The sequence below is a fragment of the Apostichopus japonicus genome, chromosome 19, assembly GCF_037975245.1.
Source record: "Apostichopus japonicus isolate 1M-3 chromosome 19, ASM3797524v1, whole genome shotgun sequence".
NCBI classification, from domain to species: Eukaryota; Metazoa; Echinodermata; class Holothuroidea; order Aspidochirotida; family Stichopodidae; genus Apostichopus; species Apostichopus japonicus.
This window is the reverse complement of record NC_092579.1, coordinates 5947087-5962728: the sequence shown is the minus strand read 5'-3', so window position 1 is coordinate 5962728 and position 15642 is coordinate 5947087. Positions and strand designations below refer to the sequence as shown.

The following is a 15642-nucleotide window of genomic DNA, read 5'->3' as shown; positions in this document are numbered from 1 at the left end:
AACCTGTACTTCTAGGCTTGTAGGCACTCCCCCCCCCCCTCACCATCCATGAACAAGAAAACGTTTCTTATATACACTCATGTCGGGGATGTCCAGGTATACAGTTGACTAGTTAGAAAAATGTTGATAGTGCAAAAAGCGCTTACGGTTGTGTGACACGGAAATATTCGGGCAACATGATGCTAAATAAAGAAAATCATTAGGCCTTTATTAATATTAATGTCACAAAACAAATAACATGAAGCGCTCTCCACAGAATTGTCGGGCAAAATTTTTAAAAAGATTCGGGCAAGCTACTGCATATTTATATATAGGCCCAGGGGCGTAGCGAAGGTTTTTTTGTTGGGGGGGGTGTGTAGAATTTGATTTGCCGACGGATCTGGAAGTGGTGACTGAAATGGGGGAGGGGTCTAAGGGGAGGGGGTCTACCCCTACCCTTTGGAAAATTTTTAGTTGTGAAACGTCCTTAGATGCAATCTGGTGCATATTTTAAGTCAAATTTGATTTGCCGACGGATCTGGAAGTGGTGAATGAAATGGGGGAGGGGTCTAAGGGTAGGGGGTCTACCCATACCCTTTGGAAATTTTTTAGTTTTGAAACGTCCTTAGATGCAATCTGGTGCATATTTTAAGGCAAATTTGGCACGGAAGAAGCTCCCGTTCTCCTTTTCTCTATTCAGCTTTCCTTCTTTCTTCCCCTTCCGCTCTCTTCACCTTTTCTCCTTTTGCCGACAGACCCAAAATTTGCCGACAGCGACCAAATTATTGGGGGGGGGGGTGTGACACCCCCCACACCCCCCCGCTCGCTACGCCCCTGTATAGGCCTTTTTTCTCCTCTTAGGCTGCCCGAATTTTTTCAGGACTTTTGCCCGAATTTCTTGTTCTCTGGAAATTGAGGGGGCAGTCTGCCCCTGCCCCCCCCCCCCCCGCCTCGTACGCATATGCCTCCTTCGGAATCGGAAGTACGGTTTTCCGAAATTCATCAGCAAACAGGTGGTATTGGGGGAGACTTTATTGCGAAGTGCACGTGATTGTTCAAAGTTGCAGTGACGTCACGATCTTGTGACTGGAAAGCGTTATATAAATAAGCATTACACTGTTATGGGAGAGTTTAAATGCCATCGGAAGACATTTAACAAAACGGGGTTTTATTCCCTGATCGATCTTGCCCGTCAAATATTTTGCAAACACTGAAGTAGCAGGCCTACTTATGTCCCAAGCGTTGCAAAAATATTGTACGACCAAGCGCTGCAATTGAGTGAAATAAATGTGTCGTCATTCCACAATTTTCCATCTGCTGAAGTTTTAATCTATGCACGGTGGCCATCTCTGCCCTATCCTCCATCCATGCATCATGGTAAGGTTGCATTAAGATGGACAAATTAAGCAACGGTGCGGTGTGTTCTTGCTAGTTGCCAGCACAGCGTTTGATTAGGCTACCCTTTTTAATTTCTTTCCTACTTTTGTGTGTGGTTCACAGCATTTTTGAAGCAAACTTAATGGTAAATTTTGCTGCTCAGTCACTTTTTCCTTTTCATTTGCATGCGTGTGTGTTTACTGTTTGGTTTGTCTACGGGTTGGGGATAAGTTAAAAGACTTTCCCCTCTACCCTGTAATCAAAACTCCCTCTCCCATTCCGCCCCTCCCCCACCAATGTACACACTCCTTCCATCTGCTGCTGCTTATTATGCTATTGGTATAATTACGTTGGGCTGATATTTCAAGAAAGTAAAGGTACCTAAACGTATCCATACTTCTCAGGGTCCCGTCGAGTTTACGTCACAAATTTTGTTTGGTAAACGTCTTGTGTACATTTCCGGTGCAAATTAACTCTGAGTTGAGTACTAGTACTACTAGTTGTACGCTGTTAACTTCATTCGCTGGGAATTCGAGCAGCATACCACTACCAGAACACTACACGGAAGCATTTTTCAACTGCCGAAATCTTGTGTTATGCACCACAAGTTTACAAGAAACTACTCTAGATCACTTGAGGGAATTCTTAAAGCAAAAATGAGTCGCCAATATAACCGTGCAGTTAGGGTACGTTGGCTGGTGGATGAAGCACAAGAGTCTAACGTTATTTAAAAACTGAAAGGCAAAATTTGTTTTAACTGCATAGCGGCACATTGTACGAAATGCACTGCAAATTGGTTAGCTGGGCAGGGCTATATTTGATAATTTGATTATATAGCCTAGCCTAGGCCTAGTAGTAGTACATTAGACCCATATAATGTTACATGTTAGTAGGAAAGTGTCACACACTATTCACAGCTTTACCATATGACACTTGTATGGTCTTTATTTAAATTTGATCAAAGATTTGGACACTTAAATGAAAGCCTGAATTTTCACCCAATGCAGCCTTTGCAGGTTAACATTTTTCCATTGATGTTGATTTCAAGTTCAGTTGACATCAAGAAGTAGTATCCTTATATAGGTTTAGATACATTTTAAGTGAAAGGTCAAATTGAGATCTCAATGTTTGGTTGCACTATGTTTCAAGATGGTGATGTGCGTAATCTTCCATGGATTTTTCTGGTTCGTGAACTTGGGGAAAAGGGGTAATTTGTTTCTGTGCTTCACTTGATTGTGAAACAACTTTGTTCGTCATGGCTGCATGCACTGCAGTGATGTCGAATGGGGTGCGTTTGCCTACTTCAGTATTTGAGAAAGTGGTCGAATGCTGGGGCATACACTCTCGTCCGTCGGATGGGAACGTTAAATGGCGGTCCTGGGGGCTGGAATGGTAGCAAATTCACACCACTGCCTCATTATCCTCTGAACACTTATCGAAAAGAGAAGGCTTGAAATAAGCCAGTGTTCATCCACGATCTAACACGGATAGGGTCTCAAATAAGCAACTGTAAGGCTTTCTGATCCTTGGGTCTCTAAAGTAAGAATGAGGGTCAAATGCCCATATTCTGTTATACTATACAGTCTTTAGAAAGTTTTCGGAACAAATTTTCTTTCTGTGTAAATTCATTATTCTGAGCCGTTTTAAAAAAAATGATCAGTGACAGTACATGAACATCCCACTGACAATTCCTGTACACTTTTAATCCTGGCACTGTTTCCGGAAGTCGGCTACATACCATGATGGGTTCAGTCAAGTCTTGGTACCACTCATTGGTCTTCTCCTAACCTTGGATAATTCATTGCATTGAATACTTTATTTTTCCTTTACAGCAAGAGCACAAGCAAGCAGCGCGCGAGGACCGTCTCCATAACAGGGCTGTTAACCAGGCTTTACGCGGCAATGTAGGAAAGGCCATACATTTAGAGGTACAGTACATAATCTTTCTTAAGAGTTTGAATAGTGTAGGCCATCCAAAGCCTACACCCATATATATACATGCTAACTTATATACATTATATAGTATGCAGATTTTCCAATCTGTCGCTGTTCGAAATTGGATTGAAAACCAAAGATCTATGATAGGTACACAAGGGTTTCCAATTTATTTGTGTTTGGTTATAGAACTACTGTATTCCAGAGAAAGATTATATTGCAGCTTAGTTACTGCATGATGGAAATAGCTCACTGACATATTTTTTGGGCTGGAACAGGCAGTAGGATGTACCTTTGGTGAAGTCATAAACTCTTTAATGGAAGAGATTAAATACTCATGATAATGAGATTATTGTAGTCAAGGGGACCATCATATATTGTCCACTATAGAATCCAATACTCAACCTTTATGAAATTTGTTTTGCAACATTAATATGAATCTCAGAATTAAAATATTGATTGAAAATATTGATTGAAAATAAAGAAAATATTGATTTGCTGCCCACATGTTATGGTGTAGATGGTTGGTGTAATGGGCAATTCCACGGTTACAGTGTGACAAAAAATAAACATTTAGTCATTTCAATTTGTTTTTTCTCAGAATATTGAATGGATATCTTCAGAATAGGTTATCAGTGCAAAAGGGGCAACAATAAACTTTTGAAACATGCATAATTTTTTGGAGATTTCAATGTCAATTTTTGAATATTAATAAAAATATGCTTCGGTTACAGTGTGACATGAAAAATACCTAGGTTTTTCACCAAAATACCCTTCCTTAAAACCCTCTGAAATTAAAAGTGTATCACAATTGGAAATACATACATTTTATCCAACATAGTCTTAACTCTCAAGTGATATGAGCAAATTGACAGACTGACCATTAAAACCTGAAATATTATATCATAACTATATCAATGCATGGTTACAGTGTGACGGTTACAGTGTGACAAAATGTTGAAACACAAGATGTATGTCACAAAAGCATGAAATAGCAAGTTATATGTTCCCTAGAAACAAGTGTGAGTAGGTAATAATAAAATTGAAAGATAAAATGAAAATCTGTCAATAAAGAAGGAACTGCTAGTGTTATAATCTGACTAGAAGCTTTCAAATTTCCTGAAAATAGTATTAATTTTGATATTAATTTTTCTAATTAAACTAATTTTAATCAGTGTAGACAAATCATTCTGATATCATAATGTCTATAAGTGATCCCATTACGGTCTCATGGACTAGGAATTACAGGTTACACTTGCATATTGTTTGTATGCAAATTCAAGACAGGACGATATCTGTTCAGTTGGCCTCCAGAATAGGGTCCTGGAAGTGGTATCTCTCACAGTTATCCATTGTGGGTGACGGCAATTTCCTTGTGATTTGGGAAATAGCTACCTATCCATGCTTATCCATATGATCCTTAGCAACAAAGATCAAGCCCATGCTGTCATATTTCATATTTGTGCAAGTGGGTGACACAAAACTCTACCACACCATCATCCACAATTCCACATGTTCTTCTTGAACTTGGGCAACATAGGCATATCTGCCAGAGGTTTTCTTTGCTCCCATATACTCAACCAACACAAAGTCCCCGAGCTTGATTGATTGTGGAGTGTTTCCTGACTGCGATGACAATGTGGGTAGTATGGGTTGTTGGGACATACATCTGCCCATCGGTTATCCAAAGCTTCCTTAGCATCCTCTACTTTTTGGGAAGGGACAAAGATCACTTTTATTGCCTTCGCCTTAACTGCTGCTACCTCCGCAAATGACTCGGCATCATGCACATATGCTCCGGTTCTCATGGCTGTCTACACTAATCGCTATACTTGACCACCGATCCCATGGACAACACCCTTGCCATGGCTTGTAGCAAAAAAGTTCCATGATGTTTGAACTCCATATTTCTCTCGGAAGTGGGTGATGTTATCGAAGACAGTGGCGGAGCTAGGGGTATTGGTCAGGAGGGGAGAGAATGGTCTGTAGGGGCGCTTTCGACACTTTCTATGCGGAGCGCCACCACAGGTTGGCATGTAGCGTACAGAAATTTTTTTGAGTAAAGATACTCCCTAGATCGCCAGAAATGACCCTTTCCGGGCCTGGCTAATTTGCAGATAAACGAAGAATAAATAGGTGTCATCGCCAAATTACACTTACAAAATGTGACAAATGTCAATATGTATAAATTCAATAATCGCGAATAAGTAAAAAGTGGGATAGAGCTGAAAAGGGCGACAGCAGTCCATTTGAGTCCGTCAGGGGGGGGGGGGGTATGGACGCTCTGCCACGATCGAAGAGATACCGTTGTTTGAACTAGCTGGCCACTCCGTCTGAGAAGAATGACAGTGACTTCAGATTGGGGCACTGTATCATGACATCGTTGATGATCTTATCCAGGAATGTGGCAACTGCAAACTTCCCATGCACCAGGTCATTGCTCACCAGGACATAAGACTGCACAGTATTTGCATAAAAATTAGCACATGCAGTGAACAGTGTAACTTGTGAATGGGCCCAGTGCGCACTCTGGATCTCGTCTTGCTGGATCATAGCAAAGTTTTAGTGATTCTCTATGATTGCAGCAAGAATTATCTAGGACTGAGCTTTCAATAAATTAATATCACCATGCCAACCAAGCCTAATGGGGACCCAGGTGTATACTTCATGTCACAGATGAAATAGAGGAAAGGTTCTAAATTGAATGCTGGTTTCCCCTATAGAAACACACTGTTGCTGTCACACTGTAACCAAAAAAATGTCACACTGTAACCAAAAAGTTACAGTGTGACACATTTCATTTTCCCATTATTCCCACCCAGAGTCTACTACAGTAAAACTATCATGTGGATTTAATAAGTGCCTACACAGTTGATTTTGAGAAAAACAATCAGTTGATTTCAATTCCAATTTTTGGAAGTATTAAGAAAAAATGGCATTTTTCGGTTACAGTGTGACACTTTTTCAGCAAATCAACATTTATGTGTGTGCACCGATGCATGACAACATGCAAACCCCCTAAAATGGCTTGATACACTTAGCCATAGTCTCATACTATCCATCAGTATTTAAAGTCACCACTTTTATTGTTACAGGGGTGATTTGTGGGGATTAATTTTAACCTAATTTTAATGGTGATTTTTTTTCTAAAATTGCCTATTTTCACATAATCCCTAATTTTGGGTAGTTTATGTAAAAATTATGGGGAAATAAAACACATATCTGAAAAATTCACACTTTTAGCTTCAATTTGATACCAATTTCCATAGCAGTTGCTCAATTTTAGTTTTGATGAATTTGTCTCCTCTGGCCTGGAATTGCCCTAATCGTCTATTTGGTAGATGGTGAATACATGAACCTAATGTACCGAAAAGCTTCATTTGTTTGAACCATGTAGACTGACCTGACAAAATCCTCACATTTCCACATTTCTGTTATTCTCTAAAGTAATTTTGTAGCACGCAATGTTTGCCCAAGATTCTAGAACATTGCAACACGATAAGTGATATGTAGAAACTAAAATACTGTTCCAGGCGTGGAAAAATACTGTATCTCTTTGTCACATGTTTTGTATCCTTCTACAAAGAGTTATGATGACTTGGGAAAGACTGGCCAGATGCTCACAGCCAGGGAAAAGTCTAATATGTCATAAGCAAACCAAAGTGTTAGTTAATACTTAAGGAAACTTAAGTAGGCTTGAGCGAGTAAAATGACCTAGCTCTGAGTCTTGACTATACAGTATGGCCGCCAAGAAAGCGAAGATCCTGTACAAATGTGATTCATGAGTAAAGCTATGGCTTCGTTCGTAATAATTTCAATCTCAGCTGGTCAGTAGGCCTACTGCTATCAAAGAGGCTCATGCCATCAGCTGTAGTCATTTGGCATATAATAAAAATCAATAAAGACAATGTCACAACATACATACACCGCACTAAAGACAATGTCACAACATACGTACACCACACTAAAGACAATGTCACAACATATGTACACCACACTATAGACAATGTCACAACATACGTACACCACACTATTTAAAGATAATATCACAACATACGTACACCACACTAAATACAATATCACAACATACGTATACCACACTAAAGACAATGTCACAACATACATACACCACACTAAAGACAATGTCACAACATACGCACACCACACGAAAGACAATGTCACCACATACATACACCACACTTTTTAAAGACAATGTCCCACCTTACTTACACCACACTAAAGACTGTCACAACATTCGCACACCACACTGAAGACAACATTTCTCAGAATATACATACACCACACTTTTGGTACTGTTAGAACAAGTCATTCTAACTCTTATGTGATTTATTCCTTTGGCCCTGTTAGGGTTTTTCATGATTGACCCAGATTGGGTAGTTAGTTCCTGTGATTAGTTTTGAACCGCAATTATGATGTCGTTGACATTTTTTAAATTTATTTTTTCTCCAGCACAAATCCCAAGTTGCTCATCAGAAAGCAACCGTTGCTGGCCATAGAGCTGATGTATTCAGCCACCACCAGCATCACCACCACCATCATTCCCCTCCTCCCCCTCACTTCCCTCATCGCACCCACCATGTACCTCCCAAGGCTAATATCACAGTTGTTCATCATCATACGGTGAGTGTATTTGATATGTCCATTATACCTCAATTACTTTCACATGGAAATTCTGTACTTTTCTGTGTCCAAAGGGGTAGTATCCCACCCCCCACCTCCCTCTACCCCACCTACCCACTGTCCTAGCATTCCATAGGTACTTGAGCTGAAAATGCTATTATATACATTAGATCTTAGTCCATGGTGTTTGCTGCAACATCCTCCTCCGCTCACTCCCCTTGCCTTTTCTGAAAGTAGCAACATCTGTTTTCTTTCTTTTTAGCTCTTTAAGGTGGTGGTTTACAAACTACTGTGTTTAGATGAGTTAAGATTGAAGATGGAAATTTTGGACTAAAAGTAATCAAGCTGTGAACAAAGTTCTGCCAGCAGTCAAGATTTATCCATTCTTAGCAAAACTGCCGTCTTCAATAAGTCTCTCAACGTGTAAAACGTATCAAAATCTTCTGAGAACTTTGGGAGCTCTTTCAACCATTTCAGAAACAAATTTATAATTGAAATGACCATTATAGGTACAGCCTTTGACGAGAAGATCAGAATTCAGACTGTCCAGTAATCAAGCTTAGAACTATGAACAACGAACGGTTGGGGGTTGAAGCATCAGTTCGCTGAAATAAATTCCTTTAACAATTGTTAACAACCAGTCCAGGATTTTTTTTTCTTCGTGGCAGTTTTGTGCATTGTTCCTATAAATAACATTTTGATATGATATGTATGCAATTATGTAACTGCACTAATGTACTATATCATGGATTGACTATCACTAGTATCAATCCCTAAGTGCTTTGTACTTAACCTCACTTAATTGTAATTTACTACAGTAGATTATACAGATCTGTCAGCCATTCTTGTTACTCTGACTCTCTTCAACGTAGTTAGTTCCTAATGATTACTCACAAGTAGCAAACTGTGCCATTGTTACTCAGGAATGTAATCCCAAAAGTTACGATGCATTTTGTTGTGGTCTACATTGTAGGCAGATTATATACTGAATGACGTGTAAAAAATTTGGCAGCAGTGTTGAGAATAAGATTCCTGATCCTGTCCACAATATTATAGTTACATTTACAATGATGCTCTCTGTGTGTGTCCAAGTGTCTGTTAGCTTAATTTAATGGTGAGGGTGGGTATCCATAAAAGCCTAGTCCAAGAGTTTCCAATTTCATACAAACGATTCAATGACCTCCTCTTTTTCCCCTGTCTTCTACAGACCACAGTTGCGCCACCACCCTCATCGTACCCGACTGGAGTGGCTCCACCACCTCCTGCTGGCGCATACCCACAGCCACCTCCCAGCCAGTATCCACCACCCCCAGCTTACACCCCTCAACCTCCTGGTAAGTTTTGATGAAACCAGAAAAAATGGTTTCGAATTTGAAAGAGAGACATGGTGAAATTATGGTCACCAGTGCTTCGAACAGCTTCAAGAAGCACCAGTGGAAAAACAATTATATCAGTGAAATGTCATTAGCAGTATTTTCACATAAAAACTCTTTTTTCCAACAATTGACCTGTCTTTTGTGCCACAAATTGTGAGACTGAGAATTCCTCCACCCAGCCCTTTCCTCTTCCCTAGCCATGTCTCCTCCTGTCTCTGCCACCCTACTACATCCTTGGCATTGAATCAACCTTTAAAGGTATTGTTTATGTATATTAATTCATTCTAATCAAATCATACATGTATGATTTACCGATAATTACTTCCCCCACCTCCCTCCCCTCCCTCAGTCTAACGAAGAGATCTATGTGGTTGTAACCATTTGGTTCCCTATAACTGGTGAAGCGGAATTGTTTTGTTCTGTCTAAAATGCAAATGAAAATTCCGCTTTGATGGAGAAATTGTCTTCTAATAGTGACATGTTCGAAACTTTGATAGTTTTAGAGGCATATATGCCCTCTTCCCCTCTCCTACCCTGCCAGCCAGAAGTGAACTCAATTTAGGCTAATTGAATTTCAGATGATAGGGAATAATAGGGACCATCATACAAACCCCCTCCTATTTCAATTTTCTGTTTTAGAGATTTTGCTGACAATTTTTACAGTCTACTCATACACTGATCATTTAACCAACCATTAATTTTTTGTGTTCGGTCCAGTGCGATCTGTTCACCGATTCAATTTCCAACTCTGCTGCGTATGTGGCAAGCCACATGTGCAAAAATTCAATAAACGGAGTTGATCGTCGTTAAACTCTGTTTTTCGATCGATAAAACGGAGTTATCGACTGGATAACCATGTTTTTCATAATAAACTCAGTTTATCGAGCAAAAAGCAGTGTTAACGGTTTATCGAATCATTGTACATGTGGCGTGCCATATCCAATTCGATAAACTTGGTTTATCGAGCGATAAACTAAGTTTATCGATAAACAGAGAATAAACAGAGATTATCAATAAACTTAGTTTATCGAGCTAAAAACATAGTTCCCATTTGATAAACTCGGTTTATCGCCGATAATCTTAGTTTATCAAGATAACCCTGCTTTTCGCTTGATAAACTGAGATAATCGCGAAAAACACGTTTTTCCATTCGATAAACTGAGTTTATCAATCTAAAAACAGAGTTTAACGGCGATAAACTCGGTTTATCGAATTATTGCACATATGGCTTGCCATATGCGCAATCACGCCTGGTGAATATGGCCCACAGCTACAAAAATAGTCTTTAGTGAGTTGTCAGCAGTATATAAAGCAATGGACTTTCATATAGTTAACAGCTGGAAGATCTCAAACAAAGAAAATATCTTACCATCTTTCACTCTGTGAATGGAAGTAAACAAAGTTTGCGGAATTAAGCAATCTGATCGTTCTCTGGCGGGTGAACGGAGGAGCTTATTAGCCTTTCAAGATACCAAAATAATCATGATATTAAAAAATAGGACAAATTCTCAGTTTTTTATGAGAAAGTTAGGGAAGCAGTGACATGATTACATGATAGTAATGTCAACTTGAAACATTTGTTAGTTATGGAGGACCTAGATGTGGGGGTGGGGATGGTTTGGGAGATGGAGGCAGGTGCCTTTGGTGTAGTTTGGTTATTCATGGAGTGTGCTTAATATACATATTCAAAGATTTCCTTATATTAGAACATTCTGTGATCATTGTAATTTGATTAAGCTACATGGCAGTTATAGCTCATGATGTAGAGGGCTATTCCTGCTATAGGTTTCTGCTTAATACTCCTGGAGTCCTGGGAATAAGATGGCTCTAATTCCTCATCCAGGAGAACTTTACATGTTTCAGTTGTTGATTCATTTAAATTGATTCTGAGAGTAAATCCAACAAATTTGCCTATTGTCTATTAATTTGGACTTCCGATTAATTTATGCATTTATTTACTGGGTAAAGCCTTTCTATTCTATTGTTTATTCTTTGGTTTTCTTTTCCTCAGGTTACCCTCCAGTGAACCCAACACCCAGTGGATATCCAGGGTCAGCTCCTGCACCAGCCGGCTACCCAGGGTACCCAGCACCAAGCGGGTACCCTGGTGGTGCCACAGGAGTATATGGTAATCCATACCAGTGAATGTCATGGGGTTGTAAATAATTGAGAAGTTTCCAGATTCCCTGTGCCCTCCTTTCTTTGTTGCTGTCCTTCTTGGAATCACATCTTGCTGCGTTTACGTCAGAAGATAACATGAAAATGGTCTGATTTCTCTTAAGGTGTTGATATATATAACCAAAGGAACTCGAAATATGAGAGCTGTGATTACTTTGCAATTTTGGGTAGTTGTTTTTGGGGATGAAATGTGTTTTGTTTTATGTTTAATTACAATGTAGTAAAAGCAATCATTTATCCATAGAAAATTGTATTTATTAATATCAGTTTTCATAACTTTTTGAAGGCAATCGTTGGAAAGGGGCACTTTAAGGTTTGAGAATAATAGAAGGGAAGTGAAATGTCCCAATTCTTCTTTTTATGGATCTATGACAATTTGTGTCGCCATGTGCTTGAGAAACTGTGGAAATCAAACACAAACAATTTGCTTGCAGTCTAGTTTGGCTTAGTTTACAGACCCAAGGATCAGGAAGCCTTACTGTAGCTTATTTGATATCCTATCCGTGTTAGATCCTGGATGAACACCGGCTTATTTCAAGCCTTCTCTTTCTGATAAGTGTTCAGAAGATAACGAGGCAGGGATGTCAATTCGCTACCATTCCTGGGACGGCCATTTAACGTTCCCATCTGATGGACAAGAGTGTATACCCCAGCATCCGACCATTTTCTCAAATACTGAAATCACTGCAGTGATTGTGAGCTCGTCAAAAATATTCCACCATTATCCACATCCTGATTAGGTACCTATAGTCCTTTAATGTACTAAGTCTACCTTCTTAACTTGACAAAGATTATGATCTTTTGTTAAAACTTTTAAACGAATGAGTCTTTTAAACGAATGAGAATTGAGTTGTTTTTACTGTTGCAATTATCTGCCTTTTTTCCACTTCACAATGCACACTAATGTAATGTTCTTTCACTTTTAATGTAACATGGAGAATTCGCGTTCATAAAGATCAGATGTTTGCCGTTACTTCCCATGGATGTATGATGCTGCACGGTTTTACCAAAACCATCGATGACTTTTTGAGCGTAGTTTAATGACTCATTATATGGTTAACCAATGGTTATGTTCTCATAAAGCATGTATATATTGGTATACATGGTCAGCCAAAAGCAGTGTCTGAATGTAATCCAATTCTCAACAGACTTACTCTTAAGCTTCTGTGAGAAATGATCTCTAGTATGTAGTTTTCTTGCCGAGCCAGACAGGTGAAATCAGCAGTTAATTGACGATCCAATTTGTAAATGCAATGTAGGCTAGCCTGTGTAACTCTGCTTTGAAAGTGTGGTAGGTCGAGGAGATTAGTGTATCATTTATTTTCGAAAGGAACGATTGTTTTTTCAAGAATTTTTACACACGTGTCGTGATTTTCGACGTAACATTCCACAAATAGGTTTCCAGCAATATGACTGGGTGTCAATAGGAAAAATGGGATTCACGAGGGATAAAAAGAAGCAAAACTACGGTGGGGTTGAATTCGTTGGTAATATTCCCTACATCTGGGGAGGGTCAGTGAACATTTTCTCATTGTTGTGTAACGAAAGTGATGAATCACAACTTACTGCGCTAAGCAATCATCTTTGTTACCATGAAGGAAGGGAAAGATATGAGAGATGGTTTGACCAGTAGGGGATAAAGAACCTACGGTCAGTTTATGTTTTTAGATTTGTGCCAAACGTAGGCTGACATAAAGTTATGTTGTCATTATAAACTGAAAAGAAAAGATTTTTCTTGAATAGACATTCCAACTCATTTTGCAATGACTTAATTTGTTCATTCTTTTGATAAGAGGCTCTTGAGTCTACAACTGAAATTTTTCAATGTTTCGTACGTGTCAATTGCACAGTTCTGGTACGTTTTCAATCTACTTTGTATGAATAATACATCGAAGAATACATGCGGAACCAAAAAAGTCAGTTGCTTGTAGCAAATTGTCAAAAACTCATTCCATTAGCTTCAGAAATGGACCAGGTGACTTGCAACCTTAGAACGTTTTTCATGATGTCATTTAAGAATTGTGGAGAGTTATTTCAAATTCTTCAAGGGAAGGTGACATTCTCCATGTTATGTCCACTCTTAAACACTGATTATTACTGTAAGAAGTAATGCTTTCCTCTATTACAGCTATATATGTCATTATTGTATATTATCAGTGGTTTTGAGAGCCAGCTCAGGTCGGCAACATCTATGTCACTGCTTCCTCCCCTTCACTGATCTGAAATTTTCATAAATTCATCTTCTATATTTTGCTTTATACAACACCTAATTGTATTCTGGTCATTTGATTGGTCAATTGCTCGTTGATTGCATGCAAAATCCGCTCTATTGCACTCTATGAAATAGAACCATGGGTTATACTTTTTTGATAGCACTTTTTTTCAATGGTAAGAGAGCAGAGAAACCTGTCTGTTCAAAACAAACTGTTGCATGAGGGAATTTTACATCCAATTATATCCAAATTTGAAGGTGTTGTGTCGTAATTTGTTCCATTCAACGAGGCGCAGCCGAGTTGAATGGAACATTCCATCTTTCAACTCATGAAATATTTGCACTATTGCACGAATGGAATCCATTCATTATTTGTATAATAACTAATGTAATATGTCTATCATCTTTAACATTTAGGAGCTATGTATACAGCAGCTGATCATTTATATGAAATCAGGACTATTAATACTTCAAGTGTTCATGATTCATTTATATCGATATTAAATATGTATTGAAATCAATAAAGAGATTCTAAATCATAAATGAGTTGTTGAGTCTTTGAAGGTTTTTGACTGTTAAAACAGAAGTTTCCATTCCATCAAGGTGTGTTCTTAACATACTTATAGTTAAGTCTGTAATTGTATTCTAGCATACTTGTTCTGTGCTTGATCTCGCCCTCAAGAATTTGTACTCTTGAGCATATATTACCAGTGGTGGTTATAAAGGGTGGGGCTGGGTGGGCTCAGGGATCCCGACCCCCTCCATCAGCCAGGGAAGAATTCAACCTTTGCTAAGGGTGTAGGCCCCCATTTTTTCGACCTCACACAAAATATCAAGTGTATTTATGAGCACAACTTTGCATTAAGAGCTAATTACAGATTTACTTAAGAATCTAAATATGCCTGGCAGAGTGACATCTTAAGTTGCAATGTTGTTGTGTGTGGGGAGGGGGTGGGGGGTGCAAGACCCTAGTAAAGATCAGACTTGTATAAATACAACAGCATGAGTACCAGTACAATGCTCTAAGTACAAGTAGGACTACTAAACTTTGCACTAGAGTGAGAGCTTGAGAGTACAAATCCATCAGGGTGACAGTACAATCTCGCTACAAGACTATTATGGATAGCAGTGCAACAGTATGTTAGTAAATCATATTTTTGCCTTTTACTCCTACTTATATACCAAATGGAATTTTATGTACCTGTACTGTTGCCCAGTGGGTAAAGGTGGCTTAGCAATCAGAGTTCGACCCCCTGCATTGTCATAGCAAGATGGGCTTTTCATCCTATCTGAAATGACTTTATAAAAATTGAAAAGATTCCAAATTTGAGTTAATTTGTTGAATGCATACCTGATGTGGTAGTTGTAAGCCATTGTTGGCTTCTCCTACATTAGTGGACGCTTAAGCATCGTGAAAATAACAGCCTGGTTATTATTACTCATCCTGTTGACCTCATTCTACAAGTCTGGTTCTTAGACAAGGCCATTGGCTAACTCGGGTAGAGAAAGGCATGTGCTATATTATGGAACCCACTTAGGCCACTGCCCCCCCCCCCCCAAGAAAGTAATAATAATAATTGCTAAGGTTTAGAGAATAATATCGCAGAAAGAGTTTAGAACCAATCTTCACACAGCCACCCATGATCAGTCCAACTGGTTTTATCCGATATATCATCTGGAGAATATCATTTATCGATGTGGAACCACACTTTGTTTATGCTACTTGGTGGCTGCGAATGGGAAAATGTAAGATGGGATTAGGGACGTGGGTGAGGTCTAACAGAATACTCCAGCAGTTACCTATTAAAGCAAACCATGAAATTTCACACAGAACAAGTAGAAAAAGCCAATCACATCTAAGTCCCACATACTATAAGAGGATAACTTAGCTGAAATATTCTACTCTACCACATCTCAACTACTATGATACCTAAGACCAGCACA

General features: G+C 39.0%; 1 protein-coding gene across 1 annotated transcript; it reads left to right on the top strand.

Annotated features, from left to right (window-relative positions):
• Positions 1 to 1829: 1829 nt before the first annotated feature.
• Positions 1830 to 14241, top strand: LOC139960198 (uncharacterized). Its single transcript, XM_071958385.1, has 5 exons — positions 1830 to 2042; positions 3189 to 3284; positions 7762 to 7932; positions 9140 to 9266; positions 11320 to 14241. Exons 1-5 carry the CDS (start codon positions 1953 to 1955, stop codon positions 11451 to 11453), a joined length of 618 nt encoding a protein of 205 aa, XP_071814486.1. The 5' UTR covers positions 1830 to 1952; the 3' UTR covers positions 11454 to 14241.
• The last annotated feature ends 1401 nt before the right edge of the window (positions 14242 to 15642 follow it).

Coding starts and splice junctions, on each gene's coding strand:
- LOC139960198 (XM_071958385.1), top strand. CDS start 1,953: ATGCACCACAAGTTTACAAGAAACTACTCTAGATCACTTGAGGGAATT. Junction 7,933..9,139: donor CAGTTGTTCATCATCATACG/GTGAGTGTATTT, acceptor TGTCTTCTACAG/ACCACAGTTGCGCCACCACC. Junction 9,267..11,319: donor TTACACCCCTCAACCTCCTG/GTAAGTTTTGAT, acceptor TCTTTTCCTCAG/GTTACCCTCCAGTGAACCCA.